At 32.5% G+C, this 17,537-nt stretch overlaps 1 protein-coding gene across 10 annotated transcripts in view; it reads left to right on the top strand.

Annotated features, from left to right (window-relative positions):
• Nucleotides 1-17,537, top strand: part of LOC121126828 (receptor-type guanylate cyclase Gyc76C) — a 116,388-nt gene that overhangs the window by 89,927 nt on the left and 8,924 nt on the right. For all 10 annotated transcript variants that reach the window (XM_040722176.2, XM_071892002.1, XM_071892003.1 and 7 more), the window contains one exon: nucleotides 5,549-5,729. In XM_040722176.2, coding sequence (XP_040578110.1) covers nucleotides 5,549-5,729 — 181 coding nt within the window. The remainder of the gene's footprint in view (nucleotides 1-5,548; nucleotides 5,730-17,537) is intronic.

Below are 17,537 nucleotides of genomic sequence, written 5' to 3'. Positions count from 1 at the left end.
TCAGGAGATGGGAGCTCAGAAATTGAAATACGGGACATTATGGAGAGAGAAGATAAGTTGGCATTTATAAAAGTAAGCAAAATAAATCGAAATATTAATGAAAAAATACATCAACATAATCAAGATGTACGAAGAAAAAGGTAGAAGCAACAAGTTATCCCTTTATGGTGAAGGAGGACAACTGAGAGACGATGAAGATACGCTGCAGAAAATTGTGCAAGATTATTAAAACAAAATATTTGATGAATCTGAAATTGCTAATAAAAATTTAAAATTTGATTTCAAGGTTAAATTATATATTAAACAGAAAAAAAACTTACCAAAAGGATTTACCATTAAAGAAGTACATGAATACACGAACAAATAATAAAAAAATGGAAAATCTCTTGAGCCATCTGGAATAAGTGCAGAATTTTATAAAAAGTTTCCTCATACAATTCCTATTTTAACAAAATACTTTAATGAAATCTTACAACAGCAATCTCTTCCCGAAGAAATGAAGTAAGGATTTATAGTGTTCTTTAAAAAAAAAACAAAAAAAAAACACACACAAATTATATGCCTAATTAAAAATGAACAGGTGCCGCTATCTCTGTTCAAGAATATAGATATAAGCTTACTTCCTTATCAGTAAGATTAATATTGAAAAGTTAAGTATAACTGATCCAGCCATAGCACTACTGAAGTTGCAAATAAACTTGAGGTATAAAAATGAAGTAAGAAATAATGGCAAAAATTATTTTAACCAATTAATGAGGGGTAAAATTTTGGAGGGAAGAGGAAGTGAAACAATTTTTTTGTACCTGTTAAAAAGCACTGGAATTGAGAGAGAAAAGCTGATAAATTTCTGCTATGGAATATATGACAAGGATCTAACTTTGAGCCAAATGCTCAAAAGATATAAAAGTGCATCAGGATCATTCTATGTTGGAAACCTAGGAATCCAGGAAGGAAATATGTTCGAGTGTTTTGGATGTGGAGAAACGATAATAAAACAATTAGCCCCTTTCTAGGAGAATGTAAACGCATTCAAACACACTTCACTTCACTTAAGAAGAGCGTGGAGGCCTTTATTGGGAAAAGCTATCAAATTAATTTTGGGCTAATAGTAGATAATGAAAGGTATGCATAAGCTAATAACGGCATTGTAAAATTTCATATGATGGTAGTTGCAGCGATGGTTAAGCGAGTGAATATTAACAAAAGATTTGTGACGGTGACGAAGAAAGAGGTCAAAGAGATTGCCTCCAATGATTCGATTTCGACTTGATGCAATAACACAACAACATGACGTAGTTTTATTGAACAAGAAAAAATATTTTGTTTTTTACTTAATACTTTAGTTTCTAGAACAATACTCACCCGTACAAAACCTATTAATAAATTATTGTCACTGATGATACCCCATCGCTTCCATCGGTGTTTTTTTAGATATTAAAATTTAGGGAAATTGTTTGTTTCCTTTTTTTACATACAACGTTAATATGTTGATGATATTTCTATTTACTGATAGCATTTACTTGTAAAGCTGGTACCTTGGAGGAAGAGAAAAGAGAAAAGATATGGCACTCGTATTGTTCTTTTTTGTTACATTGTAATAATTAATATTTATTTTGATTGGGTAAACTATATCTAATAACTTCTAGATGCAGTTTAATATTTAAAATAAAGGTTTTTACAAAAAAAAAATATATATATATAATAATCATCAATCCTCCAGCGGTAGAGCTTCTTCCCTTCACGGACAACTCAGATAACTATATCTCAGAGGTTCTCGAGAATGCAAATGAATGCCCCCCTCCCGAACATTATGCTTCTAAAAGTGATAACGAGCAGGATACCGAGAAGCTAAGGGCATCTCCTAGAAATATCTGGCACTTCTTCCAATCAGAGGTGAGAAATACCGATAACACTATCCGAGATGAGGACTAATTTCTAGACTATGATGTTGTAGAGGTTTCAATCCACAAAATGGTTATTCCATTTTATAATATTTCCCATATCAATGCAGAAATGTGACCGGGCGAAGCAGTCATTGGTTCTAAAGACCCAATTGACATAGTTAAAATTTTTAATGGCATTGTAATTCCCTTTATTTATAATCAAATGTCTATAGGCAAATAATTTTTTTATCGACCTGAAAATATTAAAGAGTTCTCCTGGACAGAGCTTTTTTGCTCAAGTTCAAGGTCGTTGCGTTAAGATATATCATGAAGGCCTTTGAAGCAGAAATTGTCTCAAATCTTGAATTGTTTATTAAAAATGCTTATCGGTACGGTTAGACCCAAAAAAGTAGAGAAAAATATTATAGCTCATCCTGTGTTCAAAGATGAAGGTAGGGCATTGGGCACGAGAAACCTGCTCATTGAGATCCAAGGTGACCCAAAAACTATTCCTTCACTTCTTTTCATTAGAGGTAACGTAATTAAGCTCGAATTAGAGAGGGTGAGGAAACAAAGCTCTAAATGCTTCCGATTTGTTCATGTCAAGTCAAAACGTGAGACGAAAAAATATCAATCAAAGTATGTAAGGTTACTTTATTGAACAAAAACGCTTCAAATTAAGATATACACCCCTGACAACTTAAATCTAGACAAGAAGACAGTGCTTCAAGACAACTTCCCCTTGATAGAAAAACTAGAGGCCCCCAAAGATGGCGACTCTACAAACACTACATCGGTTTTTCTGGACGTGAAGAAGACTTCGACGGAAACCAATCAGATAACGACAAAGCAAACATCATCTTCCGTTTGTATAATTAAACTCTAAGAATCAAAGACTGTGACATATGCAAAGATTAACTCATTAAGCAAATAACTCACAATAATAAACACAAAAGACCTAGGATAGGTTATCACTGAAGTCCTTATGCAGACTAAAAAGACCCCTAACTAAAAAACAGAAAAAAACCCAATAGAATTGCAGAAAATAACAACTAAAATATTGGTTGAACTTAAGATATTTTACGATGATATGGTCATTTGCTCTGATTATATTTCTGATGGTTTCTTTTATTTCATATAACGTTAACTCGATAGCCTCCTACGGTAGAGCTGTCAAGGTATTTAATTATCTTAATTGTTTACAATTTCCAGATATATGTAGTAGTTCTATGTGACACACGGTTGATAGACGATGACAAAATAACTAACCTATTTCCGGATTCCCATGTAACGTTTATCTCTAAGCTGTAGTTAAGACATCCCATCCCTCTAGGGGTGTCTTGGTTATCGTCAAAAGCAGCCTCCAATCTGTGTTTACAAAAATCAATAACAATGGTAATTATGTGGTTCATGATCTGAGTATTTTTAAGAAGAAAAAAAGACTTTATGCAGTTTACAGTCCAATTGCGATAAGACGGGATGTTTCCGGATTTAATTGATGTGCAAGATGATAAAAACATGTTTATTATTATAGCGGGGGACTCAAACATAAGTAGGAATCCAAATCGTACTAAACATAGAGATGAATTAGAAAAAATCATATCAGAACTGTCACTTGATGATATTGGTCTGCTCCACCAACCAAACAGCCCTAAGATGACATTCCATAGTCATAGGTTGCTCGGAAGACTGGATTACATCCTAGTTCACAAGGAGCTTACTACACTTTTACTAGAATTCTCTACATTCCCACGACTAATATCAGATTACTCCCAGATATTTGCCAGATTCCGGAAACATCTCAAATGATCCACAATATATTGCACAACCAGCTACGGAATATTATTTTAAATTATATTCGTACCAAGGGTGTATTGATGATTAAATGTGCACATTACTTAGGGTTTCCAAATCGTTGGGAAAGAGATATACATAATCTAGCCTAAAGTAGATAGTAATATACAGTCCCACATATCGGAAGAAGAAATAAAACCTATATCAATAGATACGATATAAAGTTTAAGTCACCTGGACCTTCATGTCTCCCCATTGAATTTTATAAAAAGTTTGTTTCACTGCTTAGTCCGGTATTGGAATTATGCTTCGACGAAACATTCCAAAAAAGCCACAACCCTTCGTTCATCTTGGCCCTAGTACATAAAAAGGAAAATATAAATTTGTATTAAAAAAATATAGCCTAATATCGTTTTTAAATACTTCTTTCAAGATACTTACAGAACATTTTAAATCAAAGACTGCTTAATGTTCTACAAGGATTCATCACTCAAAACCAGAAATGATTTGTAAAAAAAAAGACTTGCCGAGGATATACCAAAATGCAATCAAGATGTTATTGTTGAATTAAACAACAGACCATGAAACTAAGCAAGGCTTCTAATAGATTTTGAAATGGCATTTGATAGCGTCTCGCACGAGTATATATTAAAACAGTTGGTGAAACATAAAATCCTACAAAATTTATTAACATGATATCTTGTACGATGAGAAAAGCAACTTCCTGCATAAATGTACCTGTATGATACCTAAAATTTAATAAAAAATAAGAAGAGGAATTAGACAAGGTGACATACTTGCACCAACTCTTTTTATAATAGCTGTAAATAGCTTATAGGAGCAAATTAGCTCCAATAAGTTGATAAATGGATATGAGGACCATAATTTAAACTTTAAATGCATGCTCTACGCCGATGACGTTTATAGTACTCTGAAAAAGTTGATTCACGAACTCCTTGAGACAGTGGATGAATTCTAAAAAGAATCTGGCCTATCGATTAATGTCGAAAAATACAATATAATTGCAACCACTGAAGATTCTGTTAGAGCAAATATATCAAAATTTCTTATATACGACCTCAACAAAGTTGCTAGGAATCCATAACTCCTTGACAGAAGGAGAAGGCATAAAAAAATTATCATTAAATTATTTCACAAATAACTAAATATATAAAATTTTACTGTAAATTTGATTTCAATTTCTTACACAAAGTTAATAAAAATAAAGGAAAGAAATAACACAAATCCTTCTCCATACACATCAAGGACATATAGCGTGGAAATAATCGGGTGTTAATCATCAATTCTACTCTAAGTCCAACAAGGAGAGATTTCTTGCTGCAGTTTTGTGTTCCGCAGAGTTTACGTGACTTCCAAATCCCTGCCACCTTTATTTGCCATTCACACGTAAGTGCCTGTTCTGCATTTATTGCACTAAGCTTCCGAAACATCACGGTTGAGGCGAAAACACGAGTTTTTTTATTAATATTTTGTCCGTGAACTTACTTTTACGTTTAAGTATGGATGCAGATGTAATGTGCTGTTGTATCCATTAATATTCTTTTTTTTTTTGCCAAATTACCACTTAAGTTAACCATTAATATTATTAAAAATAACATTTTAAATTTTAATTAATGTACAAATTTTTATTTTTTGCAATGTAAATAACTGCTTTACAAGTTGATAACTTTATAGTACATATATGCTTCTCTAATTATAAAGGTTATCAACCAAGGTCGGGATATTTTGAATTAAGAAAATTTCAACTATTGATATAATAAAAAGTAGAAATGTCTCCATAATTTGAATTAACATATCACTCTATAAAAAAGTGATATAAGTCATGCAATACATTTTTTTTTTTTTTTCAGAACTGATACAACAGATTTTGCTAACAAAGTTCGATATTACAATCAACTTCCTCCATTCAATTTCACAAGGGCTGCGCTTGATCTTTTCAATACTCACTTTAACATTCATATTTCAATATATGCGGCTCATTTATATGACTCTGTCATGCTTTATGCTAAAGCATTAGATCGTTTAATTGAAGTAAGCATCTTAGGAAATATAAATTCATTAAATATATTTCTTTTTTTTTACATGCAGAAGTTATAGTACATATAATTGGGATAATATTTTGTTTTTGTAAAAGATAACCATGGTATTTAAAATAGTTAAGAAAGTTTAAAAGATAAAGATTAAAAGTTAAAAATTGGATAAAGATTAAAAGTTAAAAATTGGATAAAGATAATGTGATGACGTTTTGAATAACTACTAATGAGTGACTGTACCAGGAAACAACTGTTACGTTCTAATCTTTCATATATTAATGACAAATCATTCGACTTAAAACATTAAATAAAAAGTGTTTAACTTCAGGTTATCTGGTACCGCCAGGACATTTATGAATTATGTTTCTGTACCAGTTTATGTGATACCCTTGGTTTTCCTATAAGAATTTATTTAATAATGTAGTTAGGCTCTTGTACGAAATTTATAGATCTTAGCTAAAGAAATGACACCTTCAGGTTTATAAGAATTTATTTCTCCAACACAGTTTTTTAACAAAAATGCATTTAAATAAATAAATGTTAAGAAATGATGAAAAAAAAAACAAAAAAAACATATAGTATTTCGGTAAAATTGAAGAATAACAATTATGATTCTTACTTATTAACTTTGCTTATTTGCTAGTACATCCTCATTGAAGCTAGGATCACTCAAAAGTTGTATTTATCATACTTTTAATTTGGCAATTGTCTTAATGTTGAAAAATGACTATGGACGTTAATATTCTCAAATTAATTTAATAGCAAATATTGTTTAAACCTGATGCGTCATAGAAAAACAGAGATCCTTTTTGGATTCAACACTCCAAGATTAATTCCATTGTTGGCTTCAATTAATTAGTAAAAAATTTGTGTGCCCTGGTGTTATGTATGAATCTCCTCTTTTATATCCTATTGTAACTATACTTTAATAATTATGTCTCTACTCCATAATAATTTAAAAACAGTGTAAAAAATTAACTTCTCCCTGTTGGTATCCCCTATTTGCCGTTTATCCGCCAAATTTATGAGTTATATATTTCTAATTTTAGCTTCATCCAAGTAACACCTTATAAATTATAGTTTTGATTGTAAAGTTTTAATTTATAGATTGGTCCAATTAATTTTTTTTTGTTTTTTTAGGGATAGAACTAACGTCTCAGAGTCTTTCAAAGAATTTCTAATATATAAGCTCTGCTCCTTATTCTTCAAGGAAGCAGATAAGCTTTATAAACATTTCCAAGGGTAATTTTCTGGACAATTATTCTTCGCCCAAAGAATTTTTAAGCTCGGCAGTTTCTTCTCCTGAAAGTATTGTGAGTTTTTGTTGCTAAGCGTCGGAAACCCGGTTGAGCCTTTCCGTCTTCATTTTGTGGAAAAGAAGGGTTTATATCAATAGGCCTTTGGATAGGGAAAGGAACTGGAGAGACGGGAAATAAATGGAAGGAGATTTCCGTCTTAGGCACCCTTCGTACGGCCAAAAACAAGGATCTTCAGCTTTCTTCTACGGAGATTGATTATGGTCATAATGTTTACAGATATTTAAGAATAATTAGATGCTATCGGAGCCAATTAACCCACTGTTTCTTGTTCAGAAGAGACCCTTAGGTTCATAATAAAGTAATTTTTTCCTATGATATTAAGCTTCAGCGGATCAGGGGAATTTTATAGGGTATCCTCTGGAGTAGAAAAAATGATGGAGATTCATAAAGTTAATCCAGAATTGGGACAGCATAGTTATGGTCCAACTATTTCAAATATTATTGTGTACTTCGAAGCTATCAAAACTCTTGGCAACATGTCAGTTCCTAATGAAGATCTTACTTCCAAAGTTACATAGCTAGAAGTGCTAGGAGGGACAGTGACGGATAAATAATTCTAAAAATTGATTTCCAATTGTCTCAGACGTTCAAAACTGTCAGTTTCAATGAAAACAAGGCGTAAGAACACTCAAAAGTAGTTGCACGTAGTATATACTCTAGTGATTCAACATACTAGATACTTCTTTTGCTTCCGGTAGACGGAGATTTAATCTGCCGAAATGAAAGAACCAGTAAAGGATCGAGTATTGAATAGTGGTGCCACTAGAGTCCATGAAATGAGATTATGTTTCAGAAACGAGGTATTGAAGGTTCTCTAGGAGCACACTCAAAAGACACAAGTCCTGGAGGCAAATGTGATTGGAAATTTTGCATTTTTTCAAACAAAAAAGAGAAAAAATGACAACCCAGACTACGGGTGTTTACAATTCCTTTTTTTTTTAAACAAACTATTTTCCCCCGTTTCTATAGTAGGGAGAACGGAAAATACCTTCTAGACGTTATAAGAGGATATAGTAGTGGTAAGTCATAATTGTAATACTCATTATACTTCGGTATTTATCTTATCTGGTCAAAATAGAACTTGATTTAAGGAATATTTTTCTATGGATATGCTGCTTGAGGCCATCTGGGTTTTAGATTTATTTTAATTTCCTTCCAATAAAATGTTAGTCTTCAAAGTTTACAGATCAAACTAGCGTTGGCTTTGAAAATTGGGGCATTGTAACAAAAAATAATTTCGTTCTTTATATTATTAAATGGTATTAAAACGTTCAATTCCTTTCAGGAAAGCCTAGATTTAATTATAATAAAAATAACCATCCTCTTTGTAAGGAGGCAGTAAAAGCCATCCATACTTATATTGTCAGGTTAAAAGGCACGTGAGCAATAGAACTAATTAGAAATATAAATCTGAATCAGCTGTGTCAGAATAACAACAAATAAATTTATTTTTGGTATTTTGCAGTGAAAAAGAAAGATGTTGTTAGATTGATAATTAATTAGGAATCCCTTTACAAGTTTGTTGCTATCTCAAAGTTTATGCTTAGACTGACAATTCATTCAGATATTCGTTGGAGAGATACTTTTTTACTTTTTTCAATTGATATCTCAGAGGTATACTATAAATTCTTGATTAAAGAGGAGCATAGAAAATTTTGGAGATTTCAATGGATGGGAAAAATTTTCAATTTAAAGTTTTATTCTTTGGTCTCACATCAGTTCCTCAAATCTTACCATATTAATGAAAACGGGCATTAATTTCATAATATTAGAACTTCATTGAAAAGGCCGCATTTATTTAGATGATGTGTTATTATAGGCATGTGCTTCCATGCAAGCTAACTTAAACTCATGAAAGTCGTACAGTATTAGCGTTTAGTAATACGCTTTTCTGCGTTTGAATGTAAACCTGGACGAGAGCTCTTGGTCACCTAGCTAGATAAAATAACATTTAAGTGTCTTGTAGGACACTCATGCTCACGGTTGAACTACCTATTGATAATGTCCAAAAATTAAGAATAAGGTCATAACAACTATCATTATGGAGAAGGTTGCAGTGGGAGATCTTTAGTAAGTACTGCGAATACTGGAGAGTGTAAGACCCGGAGTAGAGTGTGTGCACCTGTTTTAAAGGGCTTTACAATTTGATCTAGTTTGAGTAATTTCATCTTCCGTAAAAACTATCTATTAGGTTGTTATCTCAGGATCTGAGTGACTTAAAATGGTAGTCAAATTTTAAAAACTTTCGGTCTCCCAACCTCTGGGTATGCAATCCACTTCGGGAAATTCATACTTATCTTTCAACATCCAGGTTTTGAATTCTTTTTCGGACGGAAGGTTTCATCAAGGAGGATTGTCTCCAGTGGATAAATAATTAAATATCCATATGCTGGAAATGAAAGGGCTACTCCTTTGATAGGTGATACCCATACACAAGTATTAATCTATACAAGTAATAAAAAAATCTTTCTTTCCTCTTATGAAAAAGGGAGATTCAAGAGTGTAGGAACTTGTAAAAATGTAAAAACGGTTCGACATGGCTTAGTATGAAAATGAGATATATTTGGCCAAACACAGCTTTTGTGTTCCGTCATCGATTTTGAATCTATTAAAAACTAGGTGGTTCAACCTGAAGATATATGTACTATTTTGCCTCTCAAAGAGTTTCACGTCTGAGAAAATTATGTATCCTGGCCACTTGAGAAGCAAGTGATTGCTATTCACGTTTTTTCAGTAATATGAGACATAAGTCTAACAAGATTCAAGACTCAAGTAGTGTGTCATGAGATAGTCATAAATACAAATTGGACAGGTGCTTGATGGTATCAGCTGTTATAACTCAAACCCATGGACAAAATAGAGGTAGGGCTGTCAAGGAAAGTGCCATGTTCTCAGAAACTGGAGTACATTCTGGAGCTGGGCTTGTTAGTTGATTTGCTCATTTGACTTCCAAATTTAAACTGAAATAACTTTCAACTGAAGTTGTAGATAGGTGATTGAGTGTTGTCAGGCCCTCGATGAAAAACTTTTCTACATTTAAAACTATTCACAATACTGAGTAGATAGTTAAAGTTATTAATAATTGATAAAAAGCGTTTCATCATTGGAAAACCAATTTATTTATTAAGTTATCTTGAATATCTCTTTACGCTTTGAATTAATTTATAAATAAAAGAATATACGTATTATTTCCTTCCTTGTTATATAGAGGCAATGGAGGTAAGTCAAAAAAAATAAGGTAAAAAAATAACCAATTATTCCCATCGAACCCTTACTTTTGATTTGCAGCTTAATTCCTTCCTATGTTTTTCTTTTTTACCTAAATATGGATAATGAAAAATAAAGTTTTAAGTCTAGCTCTTCATGTGCACGTACTGGCCGCTTAATTAAATGTAAGGGCAGGAATAAGACCTGTAAATAAATATAGTATGTTTTTCTTGATTTTCTATTAAAGCATGAAATAAATCGTACTTTAAAGAACGGGAAGGAATAACAGCTGATAAAGGACAAAAATATTACTTTTTATTTTATAAGGAATTAATTTCTTATGAAGTACATGTACTTATTCTTCTACAAAATTGATAATTTATAAATTACAAATATTTTTTCTTTTCTTTTTTGGTGTGTGATATGCCAAAAACATTGATGGTGAAGTCTGACATCACATCTGTTACATCGAAAAAAAGAGGATCTTTTTGCCTATTTTCTATTTCTTTACAATATTTACAAACAGATTTTGTTTCAAGTACGTAAATAACGAAATGCCCCTCCTCCATCATAACGTAAAGAAGTTACTGCATCAGGATGCAAAGATGTATTCATGGAAGGTCTTGAGCCTTCATGTCCATGAAGCAATTCCAATAATGAGACACAACTCTTTATGAACTCTACTTGTGGCATTGTGGTTTGGCGTTTATCTTTTTTTAAATTTCCAACTTGTCTGTAATAGCACCAGGCCTGTGTCATTTGCACGTTTAGAAACAAATTGTAAAACGCCCCATACCTAGTCTTCAAGGAAACCCTATAATTATCAATAAAATTATCGAGCAAGTCGACACCGCCCATATTTTCATTGTAAACGATAATGGAATTAGCAACTTCTTTCAATGCTTTTTGTTGTAATAGTTTGCTAAGCCAATGGCCTCCGAATCCAAATAGTTTGAACCAATGTGGAGAGATCTGGAATCCTTCCTAGCAGTCACGCATAATTTATTCTCAATATACACGGATATCATGTCTCCTTTGCTCATCTTATTCAGTTCAGTTTTTTTTGGGAGATTTAAATTATTGAGCCTAGTTTTTCTCAATGTCTCGACTATCTCTAATATGTTCGTTCCTAAATAATCCATTAGATACAACGAAGTAAAGAAATTATGAGAAACTATTTTGTAGCCTTTTTTTAGATCATCTTTTACTTTTGTTTTTTACCCCCATAAGGCAAACAATAGAGGAGCTCTCCAATCGGAGTACATGCACACCAGATTTTAAAACCAAAACGTACTGGCTTTCTTCAGATAAATTGTTTGAGGGGATGAGGTCCAAAATATTTCACCATTGATTCATCAACCAAGATATATTCAGATATCTCTACATACTTTTTTTGCTGTTTCATTTATGCAGTCTATCAACGGCTGTACTTTCCAAAAACGATTTTTCAGTATCTGGATCGCTCTCGAAGTGGGTATTTCATAGTTGGATCTGGAGATTCATCTTTTTAATATGTTATTGGCCGTATCTTTTTTAGCCCCCTAGTACATCCTTTTGGAAGATGCAGTCGTATAACCACTCAAATAAGCGTAGGCATGACTAGCCCTGATCATATTTACGTCTACAGAAAGAACAAAATTAATGTCATTATTTATCATAGTTATTTTTTCCGTCTCCTCAACCATTTTGTGGGGATTTTTTTTTTCTGTAATGAAAAGGTTTAAATATCAAAGGGGTGTTTCATTTCTTCTTAATCAACTGGAATATTTTCATGTGTCTTAATATATTTAGAATCATATTGTCCAACTTTAAATACAATCTGATTCTTGGTTCTTGATTGTTTCCGTTCAAAAAAATTTAATCTTGGCAAATTATCTGAATGTCTAGCAACTTTGGCTTTGCCTTTGCTCCTTTTATTAACCATTTTAGGATTGTTTTTAACGTTAACATAAGCAAAGGTTTCATTTTCTCCATATTCCTTTACCTGAACATAACTCTACAATTCTGCAGGTTGACCAAGTATTTTTTTTTGCGAATAGAGTTGGCATCTACAGCCCTGCCAATCTCACATAGCTCATCGTCTTCATCACTGAGCTCAGCTTGTTCTTATGGTGGAAAAACCACAACATCGGTAAGATCACTAGGAGGTTAATCTTATAATAAATCCAAAATTTCTAATGTACTAAGTCCAGTTCTTCTGAGTTAAGAAGAAATAAGAAGATAATTTCATCTTTGTTATTTTTTCTATAAGCTTCTAAGACAAAGGATTTCATCGTAATATTCCTCTAAACTCACCCTTAAAACACGTACTTTAATGTACATAATGGGTTAAAGTATACACATGTGTATACACCTTTGAAAAAAAAATACTACTTAATTATTGTGCATTAAACATAATTTGAAAGTAGACGTTTATGTCGTTATTGGACATATACTTTCTACAAAATTGGTCAATCATACAAAAATGAAGTAAAATTTAGGACCATATGTGCAAGTTGCATTTTTTCAATTGCTTTATATTATAGGTAAAACTAAAAATAAACTTCATATTTCAATTTCAAAAGATTTGCTGTCAAAAAAAAAATGTCGATTTGGATTTATTTTTTAGATTGAACTTTTAATTTTCTGATTTTTTATTAATAAATAAGTAAAAAGATATATAAAAATGCTTCTTATTCCTTCAAATCTATATTTTATCATCAATACTTTTCAGTATGCTCCTAAATTATTATATCTGTGTATATAGAGCTCAAATCATTATTTACCTAAATAATGCCTTGTGTAGGATTTAGTCGTAGATTTGGCTATTTTTAAACCAAGTTTTAGTGAATTTAATTAACTGTTCAACTTAAAAGGCGTTCCTTTGTTTTTCCTTTTGGTTTCTTGGATTTATTTTTTAACGATCTCTTTTATGTCTTTCTTTAAGTATTTTTATCATTTTAATGGATATTTACGAGTGCAAAATGGGTGGAATAAAAAAATGCGCCAAAATTTAAATGACCTAATTATTCAAGTCGATCAACTGGGTTTATCATGAAACTAAATCAGTTTTATTTTTGAGGTTTCTTTTTGCCATAGTTCACTAACTGTATTATGAAAATGATGTTCACTAATGTAGGGGTAATTAGAGTAGTAAAGAAATATTACTTGTCCATCTATTTCAAAAAAGTGATAATTAACGTCCTTATCCTGAAAATTTGAAAAATGTTTATGCAGAAATTAACTTTGTTGTTAAGACGTTTCATTATAACAACTATAAGCAGCTATGAGAGGGCATTGATCAAAAATAAACCCATACACAGAATCTCACTCTGTATTTAGTAAAAGATATAGTAATCTTACAACTCTAGTCATTTGGTTGCAGATAAAACAATAGAAACTATACTTATCGGTGTTGTCGAGATATTTTTAGACATCACAATTTTATTGAATGAATTATTATAAAAACTACAATGTTCAAAAAGAGGTATTTTCAGTAAGTAAATAAGCAACTTCTAATACGGTAAAGGCATAAATACGTCTTAAAAAACAAATGGATATACAAAAATTTGCTAATTTAAAACTTCCCATAGAATACAAACAACGTACATAAGGAAGATATTTTTTGATTGATATCACAGACCTTAAAAATACTATATAGTAACTAAAGTTTTTAAATTGCAAGCCTACAAATGTATAGGAAGAGTGGAAGAAAATGATTGAATTAATATCTTGAAAATTTCTGTGGAAGACGTAAAAAAAGGAGGGTATGTTCGACCGGAAGTAAAAAGGGAAAGTCTTGCCATATATCCAGCCCTTAAGGAACAAGAAAATGTTGTAAGGAGTAATTCAATCATATTTCAAGTGTCGAGTGACCCATCCAAAATCCCTTTGCTTCTTGCAATAAAAAGGCAAATAGTCAAATTGAACTTTAAGAAGATGAGAAAGCAGTGTTCCAATTGTTTCTGAAAAAATATACTGCAGAAAAGGTTAATATACTAGAATATCAGGATCACTTGTTTAACTCACAAGTAACGAGGGTAAAGGTTGATGGAGTGGCAAAACATATGTTCAAGCAGTATAGGAAAAGCACAAATTGTGATACGTAAACAAATTGTGTGTTGAAGTCATGACTGATACATCTTTAAAAGGTAGGTCAAAGACGGTCTCGTATAAAGCTATACAAAAATCCTGTACTGAACATCATAGAGAAATATCGACTAGTAATGTATCCATAATTGAAGAGTTTAATAACTCAACAAGGAGTAGTGCAGTACTAACCTTGGAGAAGGGATCCTTGAACGATGATACTGGATAGTATATGTCGAATATAAAATCAAAGAATAACGCACTTTCAAGTTCAATGATACCACTGGAAAAGGGAGTTGAGGAAGGTGATACTGAGTCTGTTAAGAGTTCAATTGTCTCGCTAGGTTGCATGAAAAGCAACACCAGTCTGCTACAGGAGTCGAATGTAGAGTATCTACGTGATTGTCATCATCTTAACATCCATAGCAGTAAAGGCTCTGATGAGTGTTGTTCAAAGGAAATACTAATATTATCTAGAACAGGAGATACAACCTATAAAAGACAAAGGTCTCCTACCTCTGCAAAAGGAACAATAAACGAGTTTCAAAAGTAATGGCACAGAACAAATAGAACAACAAAGTATTTGTTATTATCAGAAAGTGGAAATGGTGGTAGTTGTAGACGAAAAGCGTGAAAAAGGACTGTTGTTCAAGCTCTCAAGAATCCAAATGGAGTAAGTCCAGGCAGGGGGAGACACACCCTCCCAAGGGACAAAAATAGATTTCCGACATAAATACAAAATTTATAAAATCATAAACTTTAGAACCCGACGCCTACTCCATATCTCTTCAATATGAAATATATTTCCAATGTACGACGGGTCACGAAAGTATTTAGTTATTTATATTCAATCGGCTTCCCAAATATAATCTGCCTAATAGATGAAAGGAAATAAGTTATATGTACAATATTGAATTTAGTACCTAATACTCACTATATATCAAGAGTCACTGGAGTTAAAAATATAACTTCAATCACACACCTAAAATGTCTTCGTTAATAACATTTAATGTCAATTCAATTTTATCGACGTTGAGTGCAATAAAAGTTGAACAACTTTTATTGGCCTCAACGTTATTTGAGTGCAATTAAAGGCTTCCCAAATAAAAAGCCATTTAAACGAGTCGATTTTTTTTATTAAAACAGTTATTCAAATTATATACATTATTTATTCGTAATAAAAGAACATGTGAACACTAACGACTTACAATGTTAACTTCGTAGCCTCTTTAAGTAGAGATTCAAAAATAATAAAATACATAGGAGAAGTTTTGTTTCCTGACATAGTCACTCTAATTGATAGAAGGGGTAAAGATATAAATTACATTGCCCACCTTTTCCCGAAACTCATTCTTTCTTTTTCACAAAGGTAACAAGAAAGACAATCCATCCGCCGAGAGGAATAATTGTCGATATAAAAAAGTATCTTATTCTCTCAAGAAAAACTACGTTATATGCGTTATACAGTATGTTCAAAAATTGAAGGTGGTATTAAAAATATCCGTTTTATAGTTAAAAAAAAAATATTTTTGGTCGGAATAAAATGAACTTTGGCTGATACCATCATTAGTTAATATTGAATTTTTCTGATGCAATAATTTTCGATGATTGCATCATACATTAGTATAAAAGGGCTCAGAAAACACCACAGGATTTTAGTTGAAATTCAATATCCGAAATGGTGAGAGAACAGTTTTGGAGAACAGGGGCAAGGCTGTTGTCATAATAGAGGGTGGATCAAGTCAGAGAGACGTTGCTCAAAGGTTACAGATTCCTCTCAGGGCCATTGAGAATTGATGTAACAAAAGGAAGGATGGACAACCCCTTGCAAATCAGAAGGGTCATGTATGGAAGAAAAAAATTAGCAAAGTTCCCAAACTGGTGATTTCAAAATCTTTGAGGAAAAAGAGGCAATCCACAAGAAAACTTACAGCAAGATTGACTTCAAAGGGGTATCCAATCACCAAGTAATCTGTCAACAATTACCTGAGGCACTCTTTGAATGACTTGCCATACAAACCCCAAACTTTCAGAAAACCAAAGGAAGACCTGGCTTCCATTCTGTCGTGAGGGGAAACACTGGACTGCAGATGACTGAAAATGTATCCTCTTCATTCATGAAAGTCCATCTGAGCTATTTCATGCCCCAAATCTCCAACGATGTGGAACCCACTCCAACTGTGAAATTTCTTCCGAAAATTCAGGATTGGGTCATTATCAGCCACCATGCAGTGTTAGATCTTGACTTGACTCCACGAAACCAAACTGTGATGGCCGAGTACTACTTAACGGAGATCCTCCGCAAGTCTCTGATGTAAGCTTTGTCTCGTACTAAAGAAACTGGACTTCATTTAGAGAGGAAAATATCATTTGACAGATCACGAAACAAAAGACACATTGACAAAAGACACAAAAGTGGTGTCCAGACAACTTGGATTCTTTCTTAGCAAAGGCACATGGCCTGCCAATAGTCCTGATTTGTCTGCCATTGAAAATTTGTGAGTATTGGACCAGAGGGAACTCAATGAAAATGCACCAGCAACTTCAGAGGATGAATTGGAAAAAAAAAAAAAAAACTGACAAAAGCTTGGGAAAAAATTTATCCAGATACTTTGAATAATCTGTATGAAAGGATGCCAAAAGGCATAAAAAATCTCTCCATCAACATTGAGAAGATTAGGATCTTTTCCAACTGTGACGACTATCTTAAAACTAATGTTGGTCTTAGCGAGTTATGTTTTGTTAAGTCTTTCTCGCTTCTAGTTATTTAAATTTCTTAGTGCAGTACAGATGCTGAGAGAAAAAATGAATAAATTTTTTATCCACTACTAAGAAAAGTGTCAGATTTTTCAGTTATACTCAACTCACTAGATATGAAAAATTGAAGGCCTGGGATATCAATATCCTCCCAAAACATTCCATCCGACGAGATACGTTGCCTTTTTCAAAGAGGATATGTGAGAGCATATATCCATTAAGGAAATATTTAGTATGGGGGCATGCAAGAGCATACGTTTCAAGGTCGAGGATTAATGCTCCAACAACTCGCTTGGGTCTTGGTTTTACAAACCAATTCTATTTTTGTTTTATGTATTAAAGCTTGCAACGCATCGATACTTTCTGGATTTTTTTGCCTTCAATTCCTTTATTCGTTAAGTTACAGCTCAACCAAGAATGAGAGGTTTTTACATGCTCATGCCTGTTATCCATGG

The sequence above is a fragment of the Lepeophtheirus salmonis genome, chromosome 12 (assembly GCF_016086655.4).
Source record: "Lepeophtheirus salmonis chromosome 12, UVic_Lsal_1.4, whole genome shotgun sequence".
Taxonomy (NCBI): Eukaryota; Metazoa; Arthropoda; class Copepoda; order Siphonostomatoida; family Caligidae; genus Lepeophtheirus; species Lepeophtheirus salmonis.
The sequence above is the reverse complement of the archived record's forward strand: the minus strand, read 5'-3'. Positions and strand labels throughout refer to the sequence as shown.